Raw genomic sequence first — 27,995 nt, 5'->3', positions numbered from 1 at the left:
GATTTCGAAATCTCCGGCATTTTGAAATTTTACAGAAACTATTTGTTTACACTAATATCATCTAATGTAAATAGCACGCTTTATTACTGGAAAAACATTGCACAATGAAGTTCCTAATTTTGATTAGTGTGTTAGTTGCGATTCTATTACAGTGTATAGCGAATAGCAAAGGTAATTTTACAGAATATTAGCTAATTTCAGGTAAACATAATTATGTAGCGCATATTAAAATGATGAACTGACCTGTTTTTATTTACATATACACGAACTTGTGGTATATCAAAAAGGATTTGTAAAAATGCATGACCGTACTGTGACCTATAATGGTTTACTTTTATAAATTTTGACTTGGATGGAGAGTTGTCTCATTGGCACTCATACCACATCTTCTTATATCTATGACGCGTGATTCAATATTCTAACAACGAGTTACAGATAAATCATTGTGACTTTTTATTCTTGTCGAAATTTTACATATCACTTCAAACTTTTGGAAGAATTTAGCCAGAACATTTTAATATCTACATTAAAAAAAAAATGTTTTCTCCTCAAATTATGAGAATGGTGCTGCAAAGATGCCACACACAGAATCCTTTATCAAATCGCTTTAGCTGTCTTGGGTATAAATAGGTTTTATACCCTTCAAATTATTCTTCATTGAAGGTGTTATTGGAAGATCATCATTAAATGAATTGAGGAGAAAATAGTTGATATTATTCAGCATTTAACAAAATTAAAAATGAATTTAACCCATTTTAGCAAAATGTAATTGCATCATGGGCCTCAACATGTGAACCTCTGTCAACAGCCCCGTGTGACATCTTGTCTCAACCACTGTTTTTAAATTGTAATATCATGATTGGTGGAAAACAGTGTTTTAATAGTTAGATAAAGTAAAATATATATTTCATGATTAATCTTATCAAGGAAAATGGAGAATTTTACAATTTTCAGGAATGTATTAGAAATTCAATATACATTTTTTTCCCAAGAGTTCCATGGACTAATTTCTGCACTTCTAAAGGATTGGAACTCGGCTACCTCCTCCAATAAAGAATGACCGCCACGTAATAACCAATAGTGCTGAAATTGGCGTTAAACACCAATCGATCAGTCAATCGATCAATCAATCTTTTTTATTTTCCCCTTTACGTTTAACACAAATCTTATAGCATAGCTTGTACATCCCTCAATTTATCTGGGGATGTTTCTGGTTAAACAGTAAAACATTAAATTAGAATTGGTAGAGCACGTTTTTTCACAGCTATAATATTCCAGTAAGTAATTGTCAATACATATATCTATTTTTAAAAGACCAAATTGAATAGAAATTTGAAATTTCCTAAATGATTCCATAGTATATTTTTATCTGTGTTGAGCTCCTCAGCACAGCCCCTATTTAATCCATCCCATATAACTTGGGGTTTTTTTGCGCGATAAAGTACATCTTCCATACACCATTGTCTTATCCTTGTTTTAAAATAAAAATAATCAAAGTAAGGTAATCAGAGTATTATGTCATGTACTTAAAAAATGAAAATAAACACCTACCGCTTCAGGAAAAATAAAAATAAACACCTACCGCTTCAGGAAAAATAAGAATATACTAAAGATGAGCAAAAGGCCTGATTCTGGTCCCCCTATCACGCTGAGGGCTAAAACTGGATCGATCTGATATCGATTGTATTTAATTTGAATGGCAATGATAAACTCGCCATCGCGTTTATATCTATATTGAAATTAAATAACTGGAGTTGATATGTACCAATTATCAGGTTGTCTGCATATTGATATCGTAAAATATCAGCCGCGAGTCACAATATGAAGCTTTTTGTCGAGTAGCTCATATTTTACAATATTAATATGCAGACAACCAGATAATCGAATTATCGGGTTGTATTTGCGTATTTTGCATGATACAAACTAGTGTTTTCTTTGTTTCACCAGCAAATCGGAAGATGACGTGATAAGTTCATATATTATGACGTCGGTGATATGTCCGGGTCAAAGTTATTAAGGCCGGGTCTGCGTATTTGACGTCACAAAGCCGTGATATGCAATTTTATTAAGAGCTGAGCAGAGTGATACAGGTACCACCGATAATTATAGATTATCGTTGATCATCTCAACGAGATTGATTTTCTCGCTTGAGCCGGTACGGCGAAAGCGAGAAAAGCAATCGAGTTGAGATGACCAATGATAATCTGTTTATCGCTATTTTACCTATGACGACGTTGTCAATTTCATGTCAATTTCATTAGCAACGGCACGTGCCCCCTTAGTTTTTAGCGATAATTTTCATATCACTCGACTCCGCTGAGAAAGGAAATTATAAGTCAGTAAGATCAAAGGAAATTTTCGTAAAATAGCGATAACAAGCAATATCCAATTCACACTCGTTATGAAAACAATAAATATATTAACAGAGGTAAGCAGAATTTCTTCCTTTTGTATTACTGTTCTAGATATATTAATTGATATACTAATTTTAGGAGAGGCTTGTTGTCTAGCATTTAAGAAAAGAAAAAACAAAACCAAACAAACAAACTTAGATTAGTGTTTTGTCAATGTTACATATGTGTAGTCTTGATTATTTATACGTGTATTTCGTAGCTATCATATTGTCCGGATTTTATACATGTACTATAAATAAATTTCTTATCTTTTTATCTTTCAAAAGTTCAAACAAGTATGTCATTTCCTTACGGATTTTTCAACAAATGAGGAAGCTTGAGAAAGTTTGAAAATTTGTTATGCCAAATAATAATGAGAAATAAAAAAAATAGAATTAAGGAATAAATATATGTCCATACAAATAAGCGTTTAAAGTTGAATGAAAAACAAAAACAAAAGAAGAATTATTATATTTTAGTATCAGAAAATATTTCAGACTGATTATGAGTTAAACTTTTATTAACTCTTAAATATTGCAGCTAGTGGAAAAACACTCTTGACGTCCAGCTAAAATTAGTAACTTAAATTGAAATAATAACTATTTTTTATCAAGATTTTAATGTGTATAACATTCTACGCCTATATTCAATAAGCATTCGCTGTTTAATTGGCAAACTTTCGCGAATAATCTGTGGTCAAGAAGAGCCCTTTTACATCATTGATGACGTAACGTAAAAACTAAAATAACAAAAATACCGACCTTCAAGGAAAATTCAAAACGAAAAATTCCATTGTTAGTAAATATATAACCAACAGTTCTTAGTCCTTGTATAAAGAGCAGATGAGTATACAGTGACACTCATCCTCCGTGGAATTCCTGTTGTATTTGGTTGTGCACCGCTGTGTATCCCCGTCGCGAGCCTCAAAGAAAGACTTCCACATCTCTGTTTCGCTAGTAGAGTACTTCAGTTTTGTTCGAATTCAATTTAATTCTATTGCGAAATTCGTCTTAAGTATCACACATGTCTCCGAATTTTGTAGTTTTCAAAATGTCGTTTGTCTATCACATTCTAGCAAAATGCAATCGAAATGAAACTTAATAACAACGTCTTTGCGTCCAAAATATTTCAGTATATCAGATTCCGTCAGTGGGTTTTTGAATTAACTTAAAGAAAATGAGTTATTACTATATTCCTCATAGTAAAGATTAAAAGCATGCTTAGTAATGCGAATGTCATCAAATACGTTCTCTAATGTTTGAAACGTATAAAAACTCTATATATAATTAATACTATATTAATTAAAATATACAATGTATCCTAAACATGTTAAGGTGGTGTACAGGTTTATATATAAATGAAAGGCAATTGAATGTTTATTTTATTTGTTTTAGCAAAAATTAAAAACAGTTTTAGATAATAATTACATGCATAAAACAAGAGTATATAATATATATATATATATACCCTTTACAGGAGTAGTTGGAGTAGTTGGAAAATAATTAATTAATCTGGGATAACATGATTGATCATAACATTGGGTTAGGTTCGGCTATAGTAAGGACGATCCAAATTTCGGACTGGAACTCTCTTAAGTAGCACCTCTCGTTTATAGAAATGTATTTTAATAGAATACCTCACACATTTAGTTTACACCTTTGTTTTTGCTGTACACATAATGAATATGTATTCTACAATGTATGATTGATATGATACATAAATGTACACACTGGAGATTTGTCTGGTATAGTATCTACAAATATTTATATATTGTTGTGCAACATATAAGTCATATAAGACGAATTATATATATATATATATACATTTCTAAATTCTAAAAACATGTGAATCGTAACTGATAAAAGATAACATATATAATAGAAAAGCTTTCGTTACATGTTTTATCAATTGACGATAAACAAATTCACGTGACAGGAGGCTTGGTCGATTTCGCAACCTCCGACATAGTTTTGAAATTCTACAATTTTACATTAATATCATCCAACTAAATAGCACACTTTTACTGGTAAAACATTACACCATGAAGTTGATAATATTGATTAGTGTGTTAGTTGCGATTCTATTTCAGTGTATAACAAATATCAAAGGTAAATAAAGAATATAATTAGTTTTCTTTCAGTTAGATTTTTACAATATAAAATAAAATATTAACACATATGGCGCTAAAAAAGTATTAACTTACTCGTATTGTTTTATCATTGATTTAACTATTTTATAAACGACCGCAAACGTTTTGCGTTCGTATTATGCTATGGCGATGTCTGCGACGTTGTCCGAAAACATTTGTCGTCCGAAGACATTTTGATTCGCAGACAATAACTTGAGTATGAGTGTATGGATCTCTATGAAATTTTACCAGAAGATTCCATACCACAATAGAAAGGTTGGGATTGATTTTGGGGGTTATTGTCATAGCTTTTTAGTAATTAAGGACCAAAAAGGGGCCAAAAAAAAAGCATTTTTCTTGTCGTCCGAATACATTTTGGTTCGCAGACAATAACTTGAGTATACGTCTATGGATCTCTATGAAATTTTAGTACAAGGTTCCATCCCGCAAAAGAAAGATTGGGACTGATTTTTTGGGTTATTGCCTAAACCGTTTAGTAATTAGCGCCCAAAAAGGGATAACAAACAAGCATTTTTCTTGTTTCGGGACAATAGTTTGTGTATAAGTCTGTGGATCTCTATGAAACTTTACCACAAGGTTTCATACCTCAAAAGAAAGGTTGGGATTGATTTGGGGGGTCATGGCCCAAACGATTTCGGAATTAGGGGCCGAAAAGGGGCAAAAAAGCTAAGATTTTCTGGATTATACAATAACTTGAGTGTAATTCTATGATTTACTATTTAATTGTGCCTCAAGTTTTTATTCCATAAAAGTAAGTTTGGGATTGATTTTGGGGGTTATGAGTTTAACGGTTTAGGAAAAAGGGGTCAAAAACAATACTTTTGTAATACTTTGTATAAATTGCTTATTTCTTGACCAATTTCAATAGGGTTTTATTCAAAGTCTTGCATTATAGGGGTTCTTTAATATCCTGAATCAAACCGGTCATTTAGGATTTTGATTTTGGGCCCTGTTTTTGAATTGGTCAATATTAAGGTCTAAAGGGTCCAAAATTAAACTTTGTTTGATTTTATCAAAAATTGAGTTATTGGTATTCTTTGATATGCTGAATCTAACCATGTATTAAGATTTTTAATTTTGGGGCCTGTCTTCAAATTGGTCCACATTAAGGTCCAAAGGGTAGAAAAATAAAATTTGTTTGATTAAAAAAAAAATGAATTCTTTGGGTTCTTTAATATGCCGAATCTAAGCGTGTATTTAGATTTTTGAATTTGGGCACAGTATTCAAGTTGGTTCAAATCTGGATCCCAAATTGAATTTTGTTTGATATCATCAAAAACTGAATTATTGGTGTATTTTATATGTCCAATCTAATAGTGTATTTAGATTTTTGATTTTGGACCCAGTTTTCAAGTTGGTACAAATTGGGGTCAAAATTAAACTGAATATATGGGGTTCTTTGAGATGCTGAATCTCAACGTGTTGATGGATTTTCGAATTTTGGCACAGTATTCAAGTTTGTCCAAATGCAGGTCCAAAATTAAACTTTAAAAATTGAATAGTTGGTGTTCTTTGATATGCCCAATCTAACAGTATTTAGATTGTTGATTTTGGGCCAAGTTTTCAAGTTGGTCCAAATTGGGGTTCAAAATTAAACTTGTTTGATTTAAAAACAAATTGAATTCTTGGGGTTCTTTGATATACCCAATCTAGCAGTATTTAGATTATTGATTTTGGGCCCAGTTTTCAAATTGGTCCAAATTGGGGTCCAAAGTTAAACTTTGTTTGATTTCAACAAAAATTGAATATATGGGGCTCTTTGAGATGCCGAATCTAAGATGTAGTTATATTTTAGATTGTGGATCCTGTTATCAAATTGGACCACAGTGTCCAAAATTAAACTTTGTTTGATTTCATCAAAAATTGAAATCTTGTGGTTCTTTGATATGCTGATTCCAACCATGTATTTAGATTTTGGATATAGGACCATAATTGGTAAATATCAAATTCAAAATTATTTAAGTACTTTGACCACATTCATTCTGTGTCAGAAACTATGCTATATGAAATATTTAATCTGAGCTGTATTGCAGAATAAATAGAAATTAGAAGTAAAGTCATAGTAAAGAATAACATAAGCAACACGACGGGTGCCACATGTGGAGCAGGATCTGCTTACCCTTCCCGAGAACCTGAGATCACCCCAGTTTTTGGTGGGGTTCGTGTTGCTTAGTCTTTAGTTTTCTATGTTGTGTCATCTGTACTATTATTTGTCTGTTTGTCTTTTTATTTTTGGCCATGACGTTGTCAGTTTGTTTTCGATCTATGAGTTTGACTGTCCCTCTGGTATCTTTCGTCCCTCTTTTTAGAACAGACATAGCATCATAATAAGAATTATCTTATTTTAGAGAAAAAATATAGTTTGAAATTTACTGATCATTATTAGATTATTAAATGGTTAAGTAGAGCTGTAAATCTGTCATCTCAAGACATGCTGATAAAGGGATATATAATATAACTTAACAAACAGATGTTTAAAACTAAATACCAAGTCTGTTAATATGGAGAGATGATTATGTCCAGTTTCGGATATTACCACTCTAGGACAGGAACTATGAAGTTAATTGAAATTTTGTTTATTTTAACATTTTTATAACTAATCATGGAAATTGAATATTAAAATGAATAACGGAAAGATTGTGATGTATGGAATTCCCTATACATTAGCTAATGTGTGTATTTGTTTGAATATTTTGTAATTCTTTGTTATATTTCAATGTATTTCATGAGAGTCTCAAGGAAGATCAGTTTTACAGCTGACTATGTAACCTTCTTTAAATAAAGAATTATTATTACATGTATTATTATTATTATTTATCTAAAATTTTCTTAAAAACTACACACAGTGTGTATTACATATTAACATTTGTAATTTAATTCACATTTATGCATATGGATAAGTGTTGTGTATTTACTATTAATTCATTCATGCAGCAATTATCATCTATTATCAAGAAAAGAATATAATTGGAGTGACAAATTTATTTGAAAATTTGGTGTTTTCTAAGTGGTGTGGCTGAAAAGCTATTTATAAATCCACCATCATTTTGATGAGATTTCTTGTGGATAACTGTAGGACTGTATTAATGGGGAATGATATTTTGGAAATTTTTTTTTTCTTCATTTTTTTGTAAATTTCGTGACAGGTTTGTTTGTTATTTTGTATAAATTAGTTTTCAGAATGCTATATATACATTTATGCGAACCCCTTTAAAAACTTAGCTCATATTGTCCATTAATAAATAATTTAATTAAATTCTTGGTGTACTTGCAAATGCTGAATCTGTCCAAATCGGGGTCCAAAATTCAATACTTGGGGTTCTTTGATATGCCGAATATAACCTTGTATTTAGATTTTGAATTTTCAGGTCTCTGTTATCAAATTGGTTCACATTGAGGTCCAAAGGGTCCAAAATTAAACATTTTTTTATTTCATCAAATTTAATTCTTGGGGTTCTATGATATGCTGAATCTAATCGTGTATTCAGATTTTGGATATGTAAGAAACCTATGATGTGTCAAATATTTAATCACAATCAAAATTTAGAGCTATATCAAGCTTGAATATAGTGTCCATACTTGCACCAACTGTTCAGGGTTCGATCACTGTGGTCGTATCAAGCTGCGTCCTGCGGAACATTTTATTTTTTATTTTATTGAATTTGTACTATAAAAATAAATTGAAAATTCTAATATGACGTTCTTCAAACAATTTGAGTACACACCCGTGGTAAAATATGAATATATTGCATGTCAGGTGATCGGTAACGTCATGATCTGTTTGGGCTGTTCCGATCATACTGCCACGTCATATGCTTTTTTTATGAATGAGCTACCCGACGTCAATCGGTGGATATGACGTCATTGAACGATGACGTAAGAATAAAAGCATTTTACGGGAAAATGCACGGTTGTTAAACTGAAATTCATCAAATCAAAGAAACATAAACAAACGATCATAAAATTTGTTAAAAGCCAATTTTATTACATATAAGTAAGATTATCATTTAAATTCGCCCAAAACCTAACTAAGTACGTTATTGTAAATAGTTTAAGGTAGATTTATGGTATACCGCCATCTTGAATTGTACAATCGCAGTTCAAAATTGGTCTAGTTATTTGCCCAAGTCTGCAAATTTAGAGACAGATTAGCAATAAATGGTTAGACTGTTTATTTATATAATAAAAACTTGGTGATTTATTGTTTTATACAAAATATTTAAATAAATATCATTTTTTCTTGTTTACAAATTCATTTTTTCAAAAGAGCCATTTAAGGGGAGATAACTCTTTTAGTAAAAAAATTATACTGGACTCATAGGGAAATTTTTAATTTTTACTTGTAGCAAGAAAACAAGTTCGGTGACACCATTTTTTCTTTTTATTTTCTTAAAACATATAATAAAACCTATCTTCTAACAATTTATTTCAAAATTCTATCTCATAGAATTTTTTTTATGCACACAAATGTGTTTTTTCATGAACAATCTAACCAAATTTAGGCAATTTTCAACGACTCATAGCTTGAAAATTAGCACGGTGACCCATACTTTTTATTTTATTTTTGAAAAAAGCATAGTAAAATCTTCATTTTGGCAAATTATAAGAAAATTCTGTCTCAAAAAGTATATACTTATGATCTACCTTAAGCATGTCAATAGTTCAGTTTTCTCCGTTCATTCACGTCAATATTAATATTGTGTTTAATGACGGGAACGGCAAATGTTTGCCTTCACTTAGCTATATAGAGCGCTTCGATCCATAATGATTGCCGTATAATAGAAATAGTTCATGGGGGCTTCAATTTATACTGTTTTTACCACGGGTTGGCCCTTTATGCCGATATTTTTCCCCTCGCTATCGCTCGAGGTAAAATATTTAGCATAAAGGGCTGACCAGTGATAAAATCAGTTTAAATTCAAGCCACCATAAATTATTTCTTAAAATATATGACGCGTGAATCAATATTTCAACAACGAGGTACTGATATGTTATTGTTTGTGACCCCTGTATTTTTAAAACATACGTGTATAGATAAAAGGTGTTGTGAGCTATACATCAACAAGACAGCAACCCAACGACGCAAAAACAAAAAAGACACACACTGCGTCTTTAATGTATGCTTTTAAGTGTCTTTACAATATGTCAAGCTGTAGAAAAGTAGTAATTATAAGTTAGTGATAGAATGCAAATGTTAAAAAGGAAAACATCACCTTCGTTTTGCGTTTTGAGTAGGCTTAAAATACAATACAGTTATCTCCTTATTTTATTCTATGGTTTTGTGCTGAAGACCATGCTTGTTGTCGAAACTAGAAATAAACAAATAAGATTGCAAATAGTAAGGGTGTAGTAGTCTTTAAATAATGTCATTAACGTTCACTTTTTTATATAGGGTCAGATTATTCATGTTTTTCTGGATACCATCACTGTAGTGGAACAATATGGTGTTGCCAAGATGGATATGTATGTACAGGGACCGCAACCTGTCTCAGTATCGGGTGAGTATCTCTTTGCTGAAGTTCAGTTGGTGAGGTCTTAAAAACAAAGGAAACTATTGAAAAACTAGTAATTCAGAATTATATGTTAGCTTGCTTAATGGAAGCAGATCTTTAAATTAGCAGTTTCGCGGTGAAAATCCTGAATTCTTCTTCATGTTTCCTATTGCACTGTACATGTACATGGACGACTAAATTTCTCAGTATTGTGTGAGATTATCTTTTATGCACACCTTCCCAATACTGTCCTATAGAGAATTACTGCAGCATTAAGTAATTGTTCTGAATGCTGTTCTCCAATAAGCACATGGTATATTTCTGCACTATAAAATGTACTGTAATTTTGATTCTGTTCTTTAAAAGGTACAAATCATTTTGTACTGTGATTCTGATGCTGTTCTGTAAAAGGTGCAGACCATTTTGTACTGTTATGCTGATGTTGTTCTACAAAAGGTGTACACCATTTTTTACTGTGATTCTGATGTTGTTTTACAAAAGGTGCAGACCATTTTGTACTGTGATTCTGATGCTGTTCTATAGAAAGTGCAAACTATTTTGTACTGTGATTCCGATGCTGTTCTATAAAAGGTGCAGACCATTTTGTACTGTGATTCTGATGCTGTTCTATTATAGATGTAGACCATTTTGTACTGTGATTCCGATGCTGTTCTATAAAAGGTGCAGGCCATTTTATACTGTGATTCTGATGCTATTCTATAAAAGATGTAAACAATTTTGTACTGGTATTCTTATGTTGTTCTATAAAAGGTGCAATCCATTTTGAACTGTTATTCCGATGCTGTTCTTTAAAATGTGATTCCGTTCTTTGTACTCTGATTCCGTTGATGTTCTATAACAGGTGCAGACCATTTTTTTAACTTTTATTCTGATGTTGTTCTATAAAAGGTGCAGATCATTTTGTACTGTTATGCTGATGTTGTTCTATAAAAGGTGTCAACCATTTTGTACTGTGATTCCGTTGCTGTTCTATAAAAGGTGTCAACCATTTTGTACTGTTATGCTGATGTTGTTCTATAAAAGGTGTTATCCATTTTGTACTGTGATTCCGAGGCTGTTCCATAAAAGGTGCAAATGTAAATGCTCTTTTGTTCCGACGTTGGAAAGTTCCGGGCGGAAAGAACTAACTAGCCGAAAAGTTCCGGAGGAACTTATTAACTACCCTACTGAAAATGAGTACGGGATTCCACTGGATTTCCAGTGAAATTACACTGGTATTCAGTGGAAAAAAATATTCCGATGGAATCCCATTAGAATTTCATCCAAAACATCTGGAATATTTTTCACACTGTAATTCCAATGGAAAATCAGTGAAATTTCCAATGAAACTTCCAAAGATTTTCCAATTAATTTCCAGTGGAATATTATTGTTTATATTTCAGTGGAGTTTTGATTTAATGCAAATATTCCAGTGGAATTTTGGACTTAGAAATTTAAAGGAATATATACTTCTAATTTAAATTTTTCAAATAATTAAGTGCATGATTATTATATAAAGGATTTAATTTGTAGCATATAATTTGCTGGCCTGATAAGAAATTAAATATTATAATCATGATAATATAAGGGATGTATTATGAATATTTCATAAACCTACATATATACATGTATATGAAACATTTGTTCAAAAAATGTTACATGGTTAAATGTAATATGAAATCACTTGCCTAGTAACAAATGAAAATAATCATTTGGTCTGAAAGACCCCCCCCCCCCACACCCATATAAAATAAGTAAAATGGTAGCTCCTCAGATGTAGGGTGAATATAATGCATCACCATATAGCCTATGAGTATGACACATTGAAAGGATACATTTTAACTATTAAGAAATAAAATTAAATGTGCAATAATCAGATAATATAAATAAAGAAATGAATATTTTATATCAAATTGGGTTGAGAATAAAATTCTGGTTGATTTAACGAACAAAAACAATTAAGATTCTTTTTGAAAAATGTGCATGGCTCTTAAAAGGGCCGTTTTAAACAGATCTGTTGCAGAAATTATCTTCAGACTGTACGAATTGTTAGGATAACTCCGTTTTTTTCTTCAAGTGACCGTACTGGCAACTGCCCTGCACTACAGTCTACATGTATACAATAATATAATTATTTCTCCTTTGACTTCATCATGTTCATTAACTGTTACTGGTCTACTGTTCTTTTGAGAAAAGTAAAGTGAACGGCTTTCATTTTCCACATTGTTCTATAAACTGTTTCGGTATCTTAACTTTGTCCGTGTGATGAATTTTTCATCATTTTCATGTCCTGAACTCGGCACTGGAACTCGGGTCATATAAGTTAATCTATAGAAACATTTCACATATAATCCGCTCCAATCAATTGTAAGCTAAATGTCAGTGTTTTTGGCATAATTTGAGCAGAAAATTCGTGAAACTGTAGTCTATAATGTTGTTTTTCAACACACATGTTTACATTCATGGAGGCTGCCATTTTTTTCTACCAGACTATATATATAACCGCTGATTTGATTGGATAACTCTATATCCGGGATTTCCGATCGGCCAATCAGATAGTCGTTATCATTAATACACGGAATGTGTTCAAATTTGAAACTAAAAATATTGTACGAGTATGTATCCTGTCCAGCATTGTCCAGCTGTGGTTACATTAATCATGTTAATAATAATTAATACTCAACAACCTTCGATAAATAAAGAAATAGACATTAAAGGCAGAACATTTAGGTATGACATTAGCTGTTGAACCAAGAATTTACGATGAGACGATGTGCTGATGTAGGGCAGACGTACAGCAGATACAGGTAATTTTTAAGAGATTTTACATTTGATTTTTACATCATGAATATTTTTAATTAAAATTAAAAAGAAAAGATATATACCCCCTTTAGTTTTATTCATGGGCTCTGTTAGTTCACACTTTGAGGATGACCATTTGGTGTTCTGAAAAGGGGGAGGTGGGAATGTAATAATAATTTTATTATTCAATATTAAATTACATTGTGTGCCTTCACAATCAAGGAAAGATGTTTACAGTTTACTACACAATCTCAGGCACATTCAACTTAATTTTGTCATGTTCTGATTTGGATGGACATGCAACACAAAAAATCCCTAAAGGTTAATATTGTGTTTTAGAGTCTTTATACTTAACTGAAAGAAGCTTCTTAATTATATATGTACATTGTATGATAAATATCAGTAATATATGATGCATACAGGTCATGACCAGAATTAAAAATGATTAATAAAATGTTTTTACATTTTTTTTAGGTTGTCCATATATTAAAAGGGATTGATCATGGTGAAGGTACAAAGCTGCAAAAATGATGACTGTGCATCGATCAATATCCACTCAATAATATGAAAACATGATGAAAACAAACGAACCAGCAGCAGAAAAGAAATTTGAGTATAAGATTATTGAAAGGTACTTATTGAATTATTTTTTCATCCTTCCCACACTTGAAATAAAAATACATTAATCATGTTAATCATTCACATCTATAAGCTGTAAACACATCTCAAAAACATTGATCTGATCATCATGCACAATGGTTAATCATGGCTATTATGTGAACAAAATGAGGTGTCTGGTATGCTTCAACCAGATAGTAAACCAACAACAAACACAACACAAAGGGAAAGATAATATGAGGCTAAATAAAAATATATGCGTGGTTCCAATTACCTTACCTACCTTTTTGTTTAGTCTTAACAATAGCCTACCCTAAAGATTTTTTTGTCATTTTTCAGTAAGTACTGTTTAAGTCAAAATGTTGCTCCCATAGACATGATAGACTCAATGTAAAAAAAAACCATAAAATAAAAAAAATTCTAACTACCCTAATTTTTTTTTAAATATAACTGGAACCACACATACTATTTTATTTGGCTTTGAGAGACACCTGATCCATGAACAATAAAAGTCTATTTTGATAAAAAGAGATGTGTGTTATAAGTCTAAGAGACAGCAACCCAACAACTATAGCCAAAGATATCTAGAGAACACATAGTCTTCAACAATAGACATACATGTGTCTAAATTGCTCTTAGTGTATAAATGTTGTGAATAAATTACACACAAACACAAATAAAATATATATGCCAGTAACATATATTTTTGAATAATTGCAGACATGATAGACTCAATGTAAAAAAAAACCATAAAATAAAAAAAATTCTTACCTACCTACCCTAATTTTTTTTAAATGTAACTGGAACCACACATACTGTTTTATTTGGCTTTGAGAGACACCTGATCCATGAACAATAGAAGTCTATTTTGATAAAAAGAGATGTGTGTTATAAGTCTAAGAGACAGCAACCCAACAACTATAGCCAAAGATATCTAGAGAACACATAGTCTTCAACAATAGACATACATGTGTCTAAATTGCTCTTAGTGTATAAATGTTGTGAATAAATTACACACAAACACAAATAAAATATATATGCCAGTAACATATATTTTTGAATAATTGCAGACTGGAGCATGGTATTGTAATGTTATTTTAATTCAAAATTCTATGCATGTTATGATGTATGATTTTTTTTCTTTCAGATTAATCGATGAAGACTTAATGGAACAGGATTGGAATGCAGAAACTTTGGACTTAATTCATGAATAATATCAATGGATGATGAAGAAAACTGACCAAACTGACAAAGTATTTCGTATGCATGTAAACTGGACATTTTTGTTTGGTTAATGCACAATAAACAAATTTGTAAAATTGAAAATTAAAACCATTTGTGAAAGATTTCAAGAGGACCAAAAGTTACCATGGACTTATGAATGATTTAACCAGAAAAATGATTTACATGTACAATTAAGTAAATACATCTTTGACTAAAAAATGATAATTTATCAACGTTAATATTTTAAAGAGGTTGATCTTTTCGTTTAAAAGGTCTTAAATGTGGATGATGTATAAACTGTTGTAATTTCTTTAATTGTTGACTTGCATTAAAATGGTTATTGTCTTATTTCAAGTTTTCTTATTAATTCATTCAAAAATAAGCAGTGCATGCAAAATGATATCTAACATTTCAGTGGAATTGTCAATTTCCATTGAAATATCACTGGTTTTCTTTGGTTGATTGTTACAATTTCCAATGGAATTACCACTGGTATCCCAGTAGAAAACAATAAATGTCCAGTGGGAAAACAATGGTATTCCAACGAAGTTTTCACTGGTATTCCAATGGAATTTCCACTGTATTCCACTCGAGTATTCACCGGAATCCCACTGGATATTCCACTGATATCCCAATGGAAAACAATGAATGTCCAATGAAAATCCCGACCAAATTTCCCAGTGGTAATACAGTGGTATTCCAATGGAACTCTGATGAAACTCCACTGGTATTTTCAGTGAAATCCCACTTTACATTTTCAGTAGGGTAGGTACTTTGTTCTTACTCTGGTTTAAAAGTTCCACCGGAACAAAGTGACTAGTTGAAAAGTTCCAACGGAACATATCAACTAGTTAGAAAGTTCCTATTTGCCAAATTAGTCAAAACCGGAACTAACAAACTAGCCCAAAAGTTCCAACGGAACTTATCAACCAGGCAGAAAGTTCCATTTGGAGAATTGATGCAAAGTAACAGCGCAACATATTATATTTGAACCTTTCAAAGGGAAACCAAGATACTGATTACAAAAGTCAAAAGGAACTTATCAACTGGCCACAAAGTTCCTCTTTGGCAAATAAGTCAAAACCGGAACTAACAAACTAGCCCAAAAGTTCCAACGGAACTTATCAACCAGTTACAAAGTTCCATTTGGAGAATTGATGCAAAGAACCACATGAGGAGGGGGGTATTCTTCCCTCTCTTGAGGGTACTATGAATACTAAATTTGCATGATAATGCAACTTATTCCGTTTTATGTGAGCTATGAAATACAACTTAAATTTTGCATATTTGTTCCCAAAGAAACCCCTTTCAGTGCGTTGGGTATTCTTGTAAATTAATGATTTGCTCTTATATATACTGATACTCATTCTACCCCCTCTTTCTACAAAAAGGACGAAATATGGTATATTCGGAACGATTCTGTTCCGCCAGAACTATTCAACTAGCTACATTGTTCCGGGACTTTTCAACTAGCTACTTTTTTCCGGAACTTTTCAACTGCACTCGGAATAAAACAACTAGTTGGAAAGTTCCATCGGAACGAAATAACTAGTTGAAAAGTTCCGCCGGAACAAAGTAACTGACGGAACATAGTGGCTGTTACACAAACATTTTGAACTGTGATTCCGATGCTGTTCTATAAAAGATGTAAACCATTTTGTACTGTGATTCCGTTGCTGTTCTATAACAGGTGCAGACCATTTTGTACTGTTATTCTGATGTTGTTCTATAAAAGGTGTAAAACATTTTGTACTGTGATTCTGATGCTGTTCTATAAAAGGTGCAGACCATTTTGTACTGCGATTCCGATGTTGATCTATAAAAGGCGCAGACCATTTGGTACTTTGATTCTGATGCTGTTCTACAAAAGGTGCAGACCATTTTGTACTGTGATTCCGATGCTGTTCTATAAAGGTGCAGGCTATTTTATACTGTGATTCTAATGCTATTCTGTACAAGATGTAAACCAGTTTGTACTGGTATTCTTATGTTGTTCTATAAAAGGTGTCAACCATTTTGTACTGTGATTCCGATGCTGTTCTATAAAAGGTGCAGCCCATTTTGTACTGTTATGCTGATGTTGTTCTATAAAAGATGCAAACTATTTTGTACTGTGATTTCGATGCTGTTCTATAAAAGGTGCAGAACTTTTTGTACTGTGATTTTGATGCTGTTTTATAAAAGGTGTAAAATAATTTGTACTGTGATTCCGATGCTGATCTATAAAAGGCGCAGACCATTTGGTACTGTGATTCTGATGCTGTTCTACAAAAGGTGCAGACCATTTTGTACTGTGATTCCGATGCTGTTCTATAAAGGTGCAGGCTATTTTATACTGTGATTCTAATGCTATTCTATACAAGATGTAAACCATTTTGAACTGTTATTCTACCAATTTATTCTGTTATGCTGATGTTTTTTTTTATCAAAGGTGCTGACCATTTAGTACTGTGATTCCGATGCTATTCTTTAAAAGGTGCAGACCATTTTGTACTGTTATGCTGATGTTGTTCTATAACAGGTGTCAACCATTTTGTACTGTTATGCTGTTCTATAAAGGTGCAGGCTATTTTATACTGTGATTCTGATGCTATTCTATACAAGATGTAAACCAGTTTGTACTGGTATTCTTATGTTGTTCTATAAAAGGTGTCAACCATTTTGTACTGTGATTCCGATGCTGTTCTATAAAAGGTGCAGCCCATTTTGTACTGTTATGCTGATGTTGTTCTATAAAAGATGCAAACTATTTTGTACTGTGATTTCGATGCTGTTCTATAAAAGGTGCAGAACTTTTTGTACTGTGATTTTGATGCTGTTTTATAAAAGGTGTAAAATAATTTGTACTGTGATTCCGATGCTGATCTATAAAAGGCGCAGACCATTTGGTACTGTGATTCTGATGCTGTTCTACAAAAGGTGCAGACCATTTTGTACTGTGATTCCGATGCTGTTCTATAAAGGTGCAGGCTATTTTATACTGTGATTCTAATGCTATTCTATACAAGATGTAAACCAGTTTGTACTGGTATTCTTATGTTGTTCCATAAAAGGTGCAATCCATTTTGAACTGTTATTCTACCATTTTATACTGTTATGCTGATGTTTTTTTATCAAAGGTGCTGACCATTTAGTACTGTGATTCCGATGCTATTCTTTAAAAGGTGCAGACCATTTTGTACTGTTATGCTGATGTTGTTCTATAACAGGTGTCAACCATTTTGTACTGTTATGCTGTTCTATAAAGGTGCAGGCTATTTTATACTGTGATTCTGATGCTATTCTATACAAGATGTAAACCAGTTTGTACTGGTATTCTTATGTTGTTCTATAAAAGGTGTACACCATTTTGTACTGTGATTCCGATGCTGTTCTATAAAAGGTGCAGCCCATTTTGTACTGTTATGCTGATGTTGTTCTATAAAAGATGCAAACTATTTTGTACTGTGATTTCGATGCTGTTCTATAAAAGGTGCAGAACTTTTTGTACTGTGATTTTGATGCTGTTTTATAAAAGGTGTAAAATAATTTGTACTGTGATTCCGATGCTGTTCCATAAAAGGTGCAGACCATTTTGTACTGTGATTCCGATTCTGTTCTATAAAAGATGCAAACTATTTTGTACTGTGATTCCGATGCTGTTCTATAAAAGGAGCAGACCATTTTTTACTGTGATTCCTATTCTGTTCTATAAAAGATGCAAACTATTTTGTACTGTGATTCCGATGCTGTTCTATAAAAGGTGCAGACCTTTTTGTACTGTGATTTTGATGCTGTTTTATAAAAGGTGTAAAATAATTTGTACAGTGATTCCAATGCTGTTCCATAAAAGGTGCAGACCATTTTTTACTGTGATTCTGATGCCTTTCTATAAAAGGTATAAATAATTCATCAATTAACAAACTAACAATTGGAGTGACATATGTATTTGAAAATTTGGTGTTTTCTAGGTGGTGAGGCTGATACCCATTTTTATATATTTTTACACTTTAAGGGCTCAGATGATTTTAACTGTTATATTTCTTATTTGTTCTTTTCAGTGCTTTCGATGCTGTTCTATAAAAGGTGCAGAACGTTTTGTACTGTGATTTTGATGCTATTCTATACAAGATGTAAACCAGTTTGTACTGGTATTCTTATGTTGTTCCATAAAAGGTGCAATCCATTTTGAACTGTTATTCTACCATTTTATACTGTTATGCTGATGTTTTTTTTTATCAAAGGTGCTGACCATTTAGTACTGTGATTCCGATGCTATTCTTTAAAAGGTGCAGACCATTTTGTACTGTTATGCTGATGTTGTTCTATAACAGGTGTCAACCATTTTGTACTGTTATGCTGTTCTATAAAGGTGCAGGCTATTTTATACTGTGATTCTGATGCTATTCTATACAAGATGTAAACCAGTTTGTACTGGTATTCTTATGTTGTTCTATAAAAGGTGTCAACCATTTTGTACTGTGATTCCGATGCTGTTCTATAAAAGGTGCAGCCCATTTTGTACTGTTATGCTGATGTTGTTCTATAAAAGATGCAAACTATTTTGTACTGTGATTTCGATGCTGTTCTATAAAAGGTGCAGAACTTTTTGTACTGTGATTTTGATGCTGTTTTATAAAAGGTGTAAAATAATTTGTACTGTGATTCCGATGCTGATCTATAAAAGGCGCAGACCATTTGGTACTGTGATTCTGATGCTGTTCTACAAAAGCTGCAGACCATTTTGTACTGTGATTCCGATGCTGTTCTATAAAGGTGCAGGCTATTTTATACTGTGATTCTAATGCTATTCTATACAAGATGTAAACCAGTATGTACTGGTATTCTTATGTTGTTCCATAAAAGGTGCAATCCATTTTGAACTGTTATTCTACCATTTTATACTGTTATGCTGATGTTTTTTTATCAAAGGTGCTGACCATTTAGAACTGTGATTCCGATGCTATTCTTTAAAAGGTGCAGACCATTTTGTACTGTTATGCTGATGTTGTTCTATAACAGGTGTCAACCATTTTGTACTGTTATGCTGTTCTATAAAGGTGCAGGCTATTTTATACTGTGATTCTGATGCTATTCCATACAAGATGTAAACCAGTTTGTACTGGTATTCTTATGTTGTTCTATAAAAGGTGTACACCATTTTGTACTGTGATTCCGATGCTGTTCTATAAAAGGTGCAGCCCATTTTGTACTGTTATGCTGATGTTGTTCTATAAAAGATGCAAACTATTTTGTACTGTGATTTCGATGCTGTTCTATAAAAGGTGCAGAACTTTTTGTACTGTGATTTTGATGCTGTTTTATAAAAGGTGTAAAATAATTTGTACTGTGATTCCGATGCTGTTCCATAAAAGGTGCAGACCATTTTGTACTGTGATTCCGATTCTGTTCTATAAAAGATGCAAACTATTTTGTACTGTGATTCCGATGCTGTTCTATAAAAGGAGCAGACCATTTTGTACTGTGATTCCTATTCTGTTCTATAAAAGATGCAAACTATTTTGTACTGTGATTCCGATGCTGTTCTATAAAAGGTGCAGACCTTTTTGTACTGTGATTTTGATGCTGTTTTATAAAAGGTGTAAAATAATTTGTACAGTGATTCCAATGCTGTTCCATAAAAGGTGCAGACCATTTTTAACTGTGATTCTGATGCCTTTCTATAAAAAGGTGTAAATAATTCATCAATTAACAAACTAACAATTGGAGTGACATATGTATTTGAAAATTTGGTGTTTTCTAGGTGGTGAGGCTGATACCCATTTTTATATATTTTTACACTTTAAGGGCTCAGATGATTTTAACTGTTATATTTCTTATTTGTTCTTTTCAGTTAGATTATTTTCAGAGCATTCATTTAATCCCGACTTTCAAGTCAGCTATTGCGAAAACCTGGCTAGATTAAATCTTTAGTTCAATTCGTTGTGTATGTTATTTATTTATTTTTTTTTTCATTACTAAATGTTCAAATCAGTAAATAGTTTTAAAATATCGATTTTTTATTACTTCATTGGTTTTGCTTTTCATTAACACTACAAAAGTCTAAAAGTCTGAAAAGACCAGTTTTTGTCTTAATTTCCATGAACTTTTACTCGACATTCTCCAAAAGTATGACTTGTGTCTTAATTTTTCTTGACAAATTCTCATTTATATTAAATTTGTATGAAATTTACTCGACATATTCTCGACATTCTGAATATGGTCTTAAAATTTCTTGACAAATTCTTGACATTTGAATACTGTCTTGAAATTTCTCGACATATTCTCGACATTCTTATTTTTTCTCAGTATGGCTTGACATATTCTGAACATTTTGAATCGTGTCTTAAATTTACTTGACAGTTCTGAGTTTTACAAATCATGACCAATATTCATGATATAACTTTAATCTTTATTTCTCTTTATATGATATACTGTTGTTTCAAGTTGCACTTCTTTACAACAAAAATAAAAGTTGGGCATGTAAAATAATTCAAAATTTGGGTATATAAATATTTTTACAAATGCAAATATGGATATGAAATCTAAAGTATAAAATAATTCAAATGTGGGTGTGTTGATATAAAACAATTTCAATGTGGGTTTTTAAATAATTACAAATTTTGATTCCTAAATCTTATAAATTAAATGATTCAAACCAATCATATTGTAGACATATTTCATTCTACATTCATAATATTCAATGTTGATATGGTAAATAATTATTATACCAAAATGTGGTTTATATAAATAGCAAATTATGATGATATACAAATCATTCATTTAACAGAAGAAAAATTTGTGTAATGTCATCTGTTGGAATATATTAAGTATTACACATGGACAGGATGTTCCCCATAAAATTAAGGTATTCCACACCCCAGAGTACACGCAACTGTCAAATAGAAGTTATTGCTTTACCTGTAATCAGCCATACAACTTATCAGTTGACCGACCATGCCACTACAATTTAAAAAGTTTGTTGATAGATGATAATGAAAATCATTATTTTGATGAAAAAAAATTGAATTGAAATGGATTTTCTTCATCAAAGTTATGAAGTTAATTATTTTAACATAAAAACAAATTGAATAATTCCCAAAGATTAAAAGAAAATTATTATCTACTCCAGGAATAATAAAAAAAATGTATTTATAATGGGTCCCATCAATGATTTCTATAGAAATCATCGGTCTTATGAAATGGTTCTCACACAGACTTGCATAATATAGATCTAAACATTTTTTTCTTTTCAGGAAGGAGTTATCACAAATATTTATTTTTGATAAAAAATTATAAAATTCAACACTCACATTTGAATAAAAAATGTTTTTGGGTTGTTCTAAAAAATGAATAAGGTTTTTGAATCAAGATGGGAACAAATTCTTTGACCTAACCGAAAGCCCCCCCCTCTTTTTTTAGCCACACAAACCCAAAAATGAATTGTGGGGTCCAAAAGAGATACAAGACACCTATTTTAGTAAAGCAAATTTGACTGGCAGTTTTGCGAACGGCAAAAATCTAAATGCTGTTTGTCAATACCTTTGACTTATATTCCAAGTGAAAACAATTACTTAAATGTTTAATAAAAATAAATCAAAATTAAACTACATGGGGGATTATTCAGGGTATTCCAACTTAGTTGCACCAAAAGGGTATCTTACTATACCAAATTAATCCTTGATTCTTCAAAGTTGAGTTTAGCCATAACAAAATGGAGTATACAACAGCAATAGAATGTCATAAACAGTGCAGAATAAGTCTGTTCACATTTCAGGCGAAATTTATACTGTTGAGATAGTGTCAAGACATATTTAAGACTGTCAAGAATGTGTCGAGACATATTCAGACATTATTTAGAATGTCAAGAATATGTCGAGACATATTCAGACATTATTAAGAATGTCAAGAATATGTCAAGACAGATCGAGACAAATTTAAGACAGTCAAGAATTGGTCGAGACTAATCCAGACTCTTATCAGATGATACAGGAAGTGTCGAGAAATTTTAAGACAATGTTCATACTGTCAAGACACTTGTCAAGTAAAATCAAGAACCTTATTAGACAAATTCATACTATGTCAAGAATTTTTAAAAATTATTCAGACAAATTAAGAATGTCGAGTAAAAATTCATGCAAATTCAGACAAAAACTGGTCTTTTCAGACTTTTTGACTTTTGTAGTGTAAGCTGGGTCACACATTCACGATTTTCACAGCCGGCGTTGACAGGACCATTCCCGATTAAAATTTGTCAAAAGTCTGATCAAGATCCAGTGAATCGTGGCTGGAAATTCAAACTTTTATAAATTAATTGAAATTTGTAAAAACAATTATTTTAATCACGACAACAATCAGATATTGTTCAGGAAGCGTCTTAAATCAGCCGTTTCTATCCGAATTTGACTCGATTATTCCCTTTCTCATTCCGATTTGTATCTTTCGGAAGGTTGAAATCAACCGAATATGTCCTAACAGCGTCCCGAATCAACCAAATTTGATCCGACAGAGATCAGACAGTGATCAGACAGTGAACCGACGCTGTTGGAAGATATCCGTTTGAAAACTGTCGCCATATTCGGGATGATCAGGTACTGTCGGAACGCAATCCTATCACAGTCTGCTGTACCGCAATGCAAATGGCTTTGTCTGGACTCAATCGTATTGTGTTCGGTAATTGTCGGGACTCTGACGTGGGTATCATTGCCGAATTTCGTATTAATAACGGAACTGTTCCGGAACGGTTTCGACAAAGACGGCTCGCATTCGGTAAGATCTGGATGCAATCTGGACTCAATCGGCAAAAAACCAACAATGACAAATTTCTCCAGATCATGTCCGTTCTACAGGACACCGTCCAGAAAACACAGAATAATGTTCCGATTTTGATCCGATATAGCAGAATCTGTCACGACATAGTCACGATTTCAATCCGACTAGACAAAATCGGCTGAGTTTCCCCGAATGTTACTGGACGCACCTAACTGTCGGGGTGCTTGACCGACCGCTCCGGACCATTCCCGATCCGTAGGAATCTGTTACGAACGTATTTGACTGCGTTCAGACAATGATAGGACATTCCAGATCATTCAGGATAGTAATCCGACTTTTTCAGATTTTGTATCCTAGCGCTGTCTGATCTCAAACGGGAGCCATAATCGGCACTGTGTGAACACCGCATTAAACAGAGTAGTGTATATAATATTGTTGAAGTGGTGAAGAATAATATCAAATAAGAACAATTCGTCGTATAATGACTTATTAAAAGAGGTGTGTATATCAATATTATGATTAACATAATCAATTTGGTTTTATTTATTACAGAGCCATTGTTGGTATAGCAATAGGTTGCTTGGTTAGTTTTGGAATTTTTGTTGCTGTGATTTGTGTGTGTTGCTGCAGAGGTAAGTTTTTTTTTGTATTTGCAAAACTTTTGCAGGAGGTATACAAATCGCCAGAAATTACAACAATACGTGGTTTAGACAATGTTTGAAAAACATCTAGATATAAACGTGTTCTTTCTTCAATTTGATAGCAATAAAATATAGTTGTTTGCTCAAATATTTCATTCATTCGAGTTACCTAGACGAAAGGGGAAATATTTAAATGCCAGATAATAAGGAGCATATAATGGAAGCAAATCATCTATGAAATCAACCATTCACTGACTTCTTTAAGAGCATTATTCAAAGAATTCTTCTTCGCACATATCTAGAGCGTTTGGCTCTCTTACAAGGATAACAGGACTTGACGTTCCATATCTACCGAACTTACTTTCTTATTTATAAACTTCACACATATCCTTGTGGATGCACTAAACAAGCGGGATTACTCCGATCGTCTCCGTATAGTATTTGCATATTTCAAATTTATAAATATTCTTTTGACTTGATATTTTTAAAGCACAATGTTTCTGGTTTCTGGATCCTTTTTGTATGGTCTATTATTGCTTAATTATAGTTATTTAAACAATATATTGTTTAGACTAAATCGTACAGTAGTTTTATATTAAAAGCGTTAATGCCTACAATGGTTCTTCGGCGCAAGCAGAAATTCTGCACCCGGAGGCGAGCTTAGCTGGCCCTTAATTCAATAATCTACACTAGTTCAGCGAAATGGACGTCACACTAATCTCCGAATTATACAAATGAACCAAAATTTAAAAAAAAACGAACAAGACTAACAAAGGCTAGGAGTTCCTGACTTGAGACATGAGCAAAAAATTATTTCTAATGTTAGGGTGCAAAAGGCAATTTACATTCACTAGTTTATTTTTAATGATCAGCAGTGTGCAAAATATTTGAATAGATTTATATCCAGTGTAAGTGTGTATTGATTCTGGCTTAGAACCTATTTCACACATAATTATTTGTCTCAAGTTTCAGTTCTTGGGAAAAAATAATCAAAATAAAGGTACAAACAAATTCAAGCAACGAACACCACAAAACTTATCATAAAACAATGCAATGAGAATAAGATAACTAATACATGTCAAGACATTTATTTCTTATATATATATATATATATATATATATCAGTATATTTCTGTCTTACAGGGCGCAGAGCAAACACTAGTGGAACAGTGCTGCAGCCACAGGGTGCTTCAGTTGGACAACAAGGGTACCCACAAACAGTTTATCCACAGGCCAATTACAATCCACCCCCTAAATAATAATTATGACAAAGGAGGCTACTGCATTATTGAATTAGTCTAAATGCTACATCCATACCACAAACACATATATTTATATAGTTTTATAGTTTTATACATTGTACACCACCACCATATATGCCATTAAACATTTATATCGACTGACTTATAACATTACTTATTGTTTTATAAGGTGATTATCTACCTATCAAAATACCTTAGACCGAGAACCAGTAACTCTACCTATCAAAATACCATATCTTAGACCGGGAGTACGAACCAGTCACTCTACCTATCAAAATACCATATCTTAGATCGGGACTACGAACCAGACACTCTACCTATCAAAATACCATACCTTAGACCGGGACTACGAACCAGTCACTCTACCTATCAAAATACCATATCTTAGACCGGGACTACGAACCAGTCACTCTTCCTATCAAAATACCATATCTTAGACCGGGACTACGAACCACTTACTCTACCTATCAAAATACCATATCTTAGACCGGGACTACGAACCACTCACTCTTAGTCTACCTATCAAAATACCATATCTTAGACCGGGACTACGAACCACTCACTCTACCTATCAAAATACCAGGTCTTATACCGGGACTAAGAACCACTCACTCTACCTATCAAAATACCATGTCTTAGACCGGGACTACGAACCAGTAACTCTACCTATCAAAATACCATGTCTTAGACCGGGACTACGAACCACTCACTCTACCTATCAAAATACCATGTCTTAGACCGGGACTACGAACTAGTCACTCTATCTATCAAAATACCATGTCTTAGACCGGGACTACGAACCAGTCACTCTACCTATCAAAATACCATATCTTAAACCTAGACTACGAACCAGTAACTCTACCTATCAAAATACCATATCTTAGACCGGGACTACGAACCACTCACTCTACCTATCAAAATACCATATCTTAGACCGGGACTACGAACCACTCACTCTTAGTCTACCTATCAAAATACCATATATTAGACCGGGACTACGAACAACTCACTCTACCTATCAAAATACCAGGTCTTAGACCGGGACTAAGAACCACTCACTCTACCTATCAAAATACCATGTCTTAGACCGGGACTACGAACCAGTAACTCTACCTATCAAAATACCATGTCTTAGACCGGGACTACGAACCACTCACTCTACCTATCAAAATACCATGTCTTAGACCGGGACTACGAACTAGTCACTCTACCTATCAAAATACCATGCCTTAGACCGGGACTACGAACCAGTCACTCTACCTATCAAAATACCATATCTTAAACCTAGACTACGAACCAGTCACTCTACCTATCAAAATACCATATCTTAGACCGGGACTACGAACCACTCACTCTACCTATCAAAATACCATATCTTAGACCGGGACTACGAACCAGTCACTCTACCTATCAAAATACCATATCTTAGACCGGGACTACGAACCACTCACTCTACCTATCAAAATACCATTTCTTAGACCAGGACTACGAACCAGTCATTATATACAGAAATAGTTTGGAAAATTAATATAAGACGAACGCTTAAATTATTTCTCTCATAATTGCAAGAGTGCTGCTCTCCATGTATATCTGAAACAGGAATTAGGTATTGTTCCGTACGTCGCGGAATTGATCTATGTTCTCTAACTTGAGTTTGCCTAAAACACAATAAATAATTATTACCACAAAGCACAGATCAAAATCGAATTTGGGAGGTGTCACTTTCACCGTTTTCGAGTTATTTCCTTTTATGTTAACCGGAAAAATTGGAGATTTTCAGTTTCCGCAATCTAATTTTACTTTGCTTCGACCATAGATATAGGCTATTATATCTATGCTTCGACAAAAAATTACGAAACTTATACACGATGCTTGTAGGTAGCACGGTAGTATTTGCAATCCGGAATTTAGGTTGCTCTTTTTAAGTCAATGTATCTGAACAGTGTGATTGGACAAAAAATACAGTATCAACTGAACATACTTTCCCAAACTGAGGGCTGAATCAGGTGTAGAAATATATGAAACAATTTTACATACAGATGAAAATGAGTTTTTAAGATTTTTTTTTAATTTTGTATTCACTGCATGATAAAAAGACCTAAAAGCACTAATGGCCTTAGGTTTTTAAAGATAGCAAAAAAAGTAAACGGTCATGATACATATTCAAATTCATTTTTATACGACCGCAAAAAAATTTTTGTGGTCGTATATTGGTATGACGTTGGCGTCGTCGTCGTCGTCGTCGTCGTCGTTCGGCGTCGTCCGGCGTCGTCCGAAGACACATTGGTTTTCGCACTCTAACTTTAGTTTAAGTGAATGGATCTCTATGAAATTTTACCACAAGGTTCAATACCACAAAAGGAAGGTTGGGATTGATTTTGGGGGTTATGGTACCAACAGTAAAGGAATTAGGGGCCAAAAAGGGGCCAAAATAAGCATTTTTGTAACTTCCAGACATAACTTGTGTGTTAGTGTATGGATCTCTCTGACATTGTACCACAAGGTTCCATATCTCAAAAGGAATGCTGGGATTGATTTTGGGGGTAATTGCCTCAAAATTTTAGGAATTAGGGGCCAAAAAAAGGGGCAAAAAACAAGCATTTTTCTAGTTTCATGACAATAACTTGTGTGTAAGTGTATGGATCTTTCTGAAATTGTACTAC

General features: G+C 32.8%; 1 protein-coding gene and 1 long non-coding RNA gene across 2 annotated transcripts; both read left to right on the top strand.

Annotated features, from left to right (window-relative positions):
- Positions 1-27: 27 nt before the first annotated feature.
- LOC127737310 (uncharacterized) lies at positions 28-25,473 on the top strand. Its single transcript, XM_052247900.1, has 4 exons — positions 28-171; positions 9,935-10,040; positions 23,982-24,061; positions 25,214-25,473. Exons 1-4 carry the CDS (start codon positions 105-107, stop codon positions 25,327-25,329), a joined length of 369 nt encoding a protein of 122 aa, XP_052103860.1. The 5' UTR covers positions 28-104; the 3' UTR covers positions 25,330-25,473.
- Positions 12,412-15,026, top strand: LOC127737318 (uncharacterized). Its single transcript, XR_007999388.1, has 3 exons — positions 12,412-12,841; positions 13,311-13,467; positions 14,602-15,026. It is a non-coding gene; the product is annotated as an uncharacterized LOC127737318 (long non-coding RNA).
- Positions 25,474-27,995: the final 2,522 nt, after the last annotated feature.

Source organism: Mytilus californianus, unplaced genomic scaffold, assembly GCF_021869535.1.
Source record: "Mytilus californianus isolate M0D057914Y unplaced genomic scaffold, xbMytCali1.0.p SCAF_4, whole genome shotgun sequence".
In the NCBI taxonomy this organism is placed as follows: Eukaryota; Metazoa; Mollusca; class Bivalvia; order Mytilida; family Mytilidae; genus Mytilus; species Mytilus californianus.
This window is presented reverse-complemented; position numbering and strand designations above follow the sequence as displayed.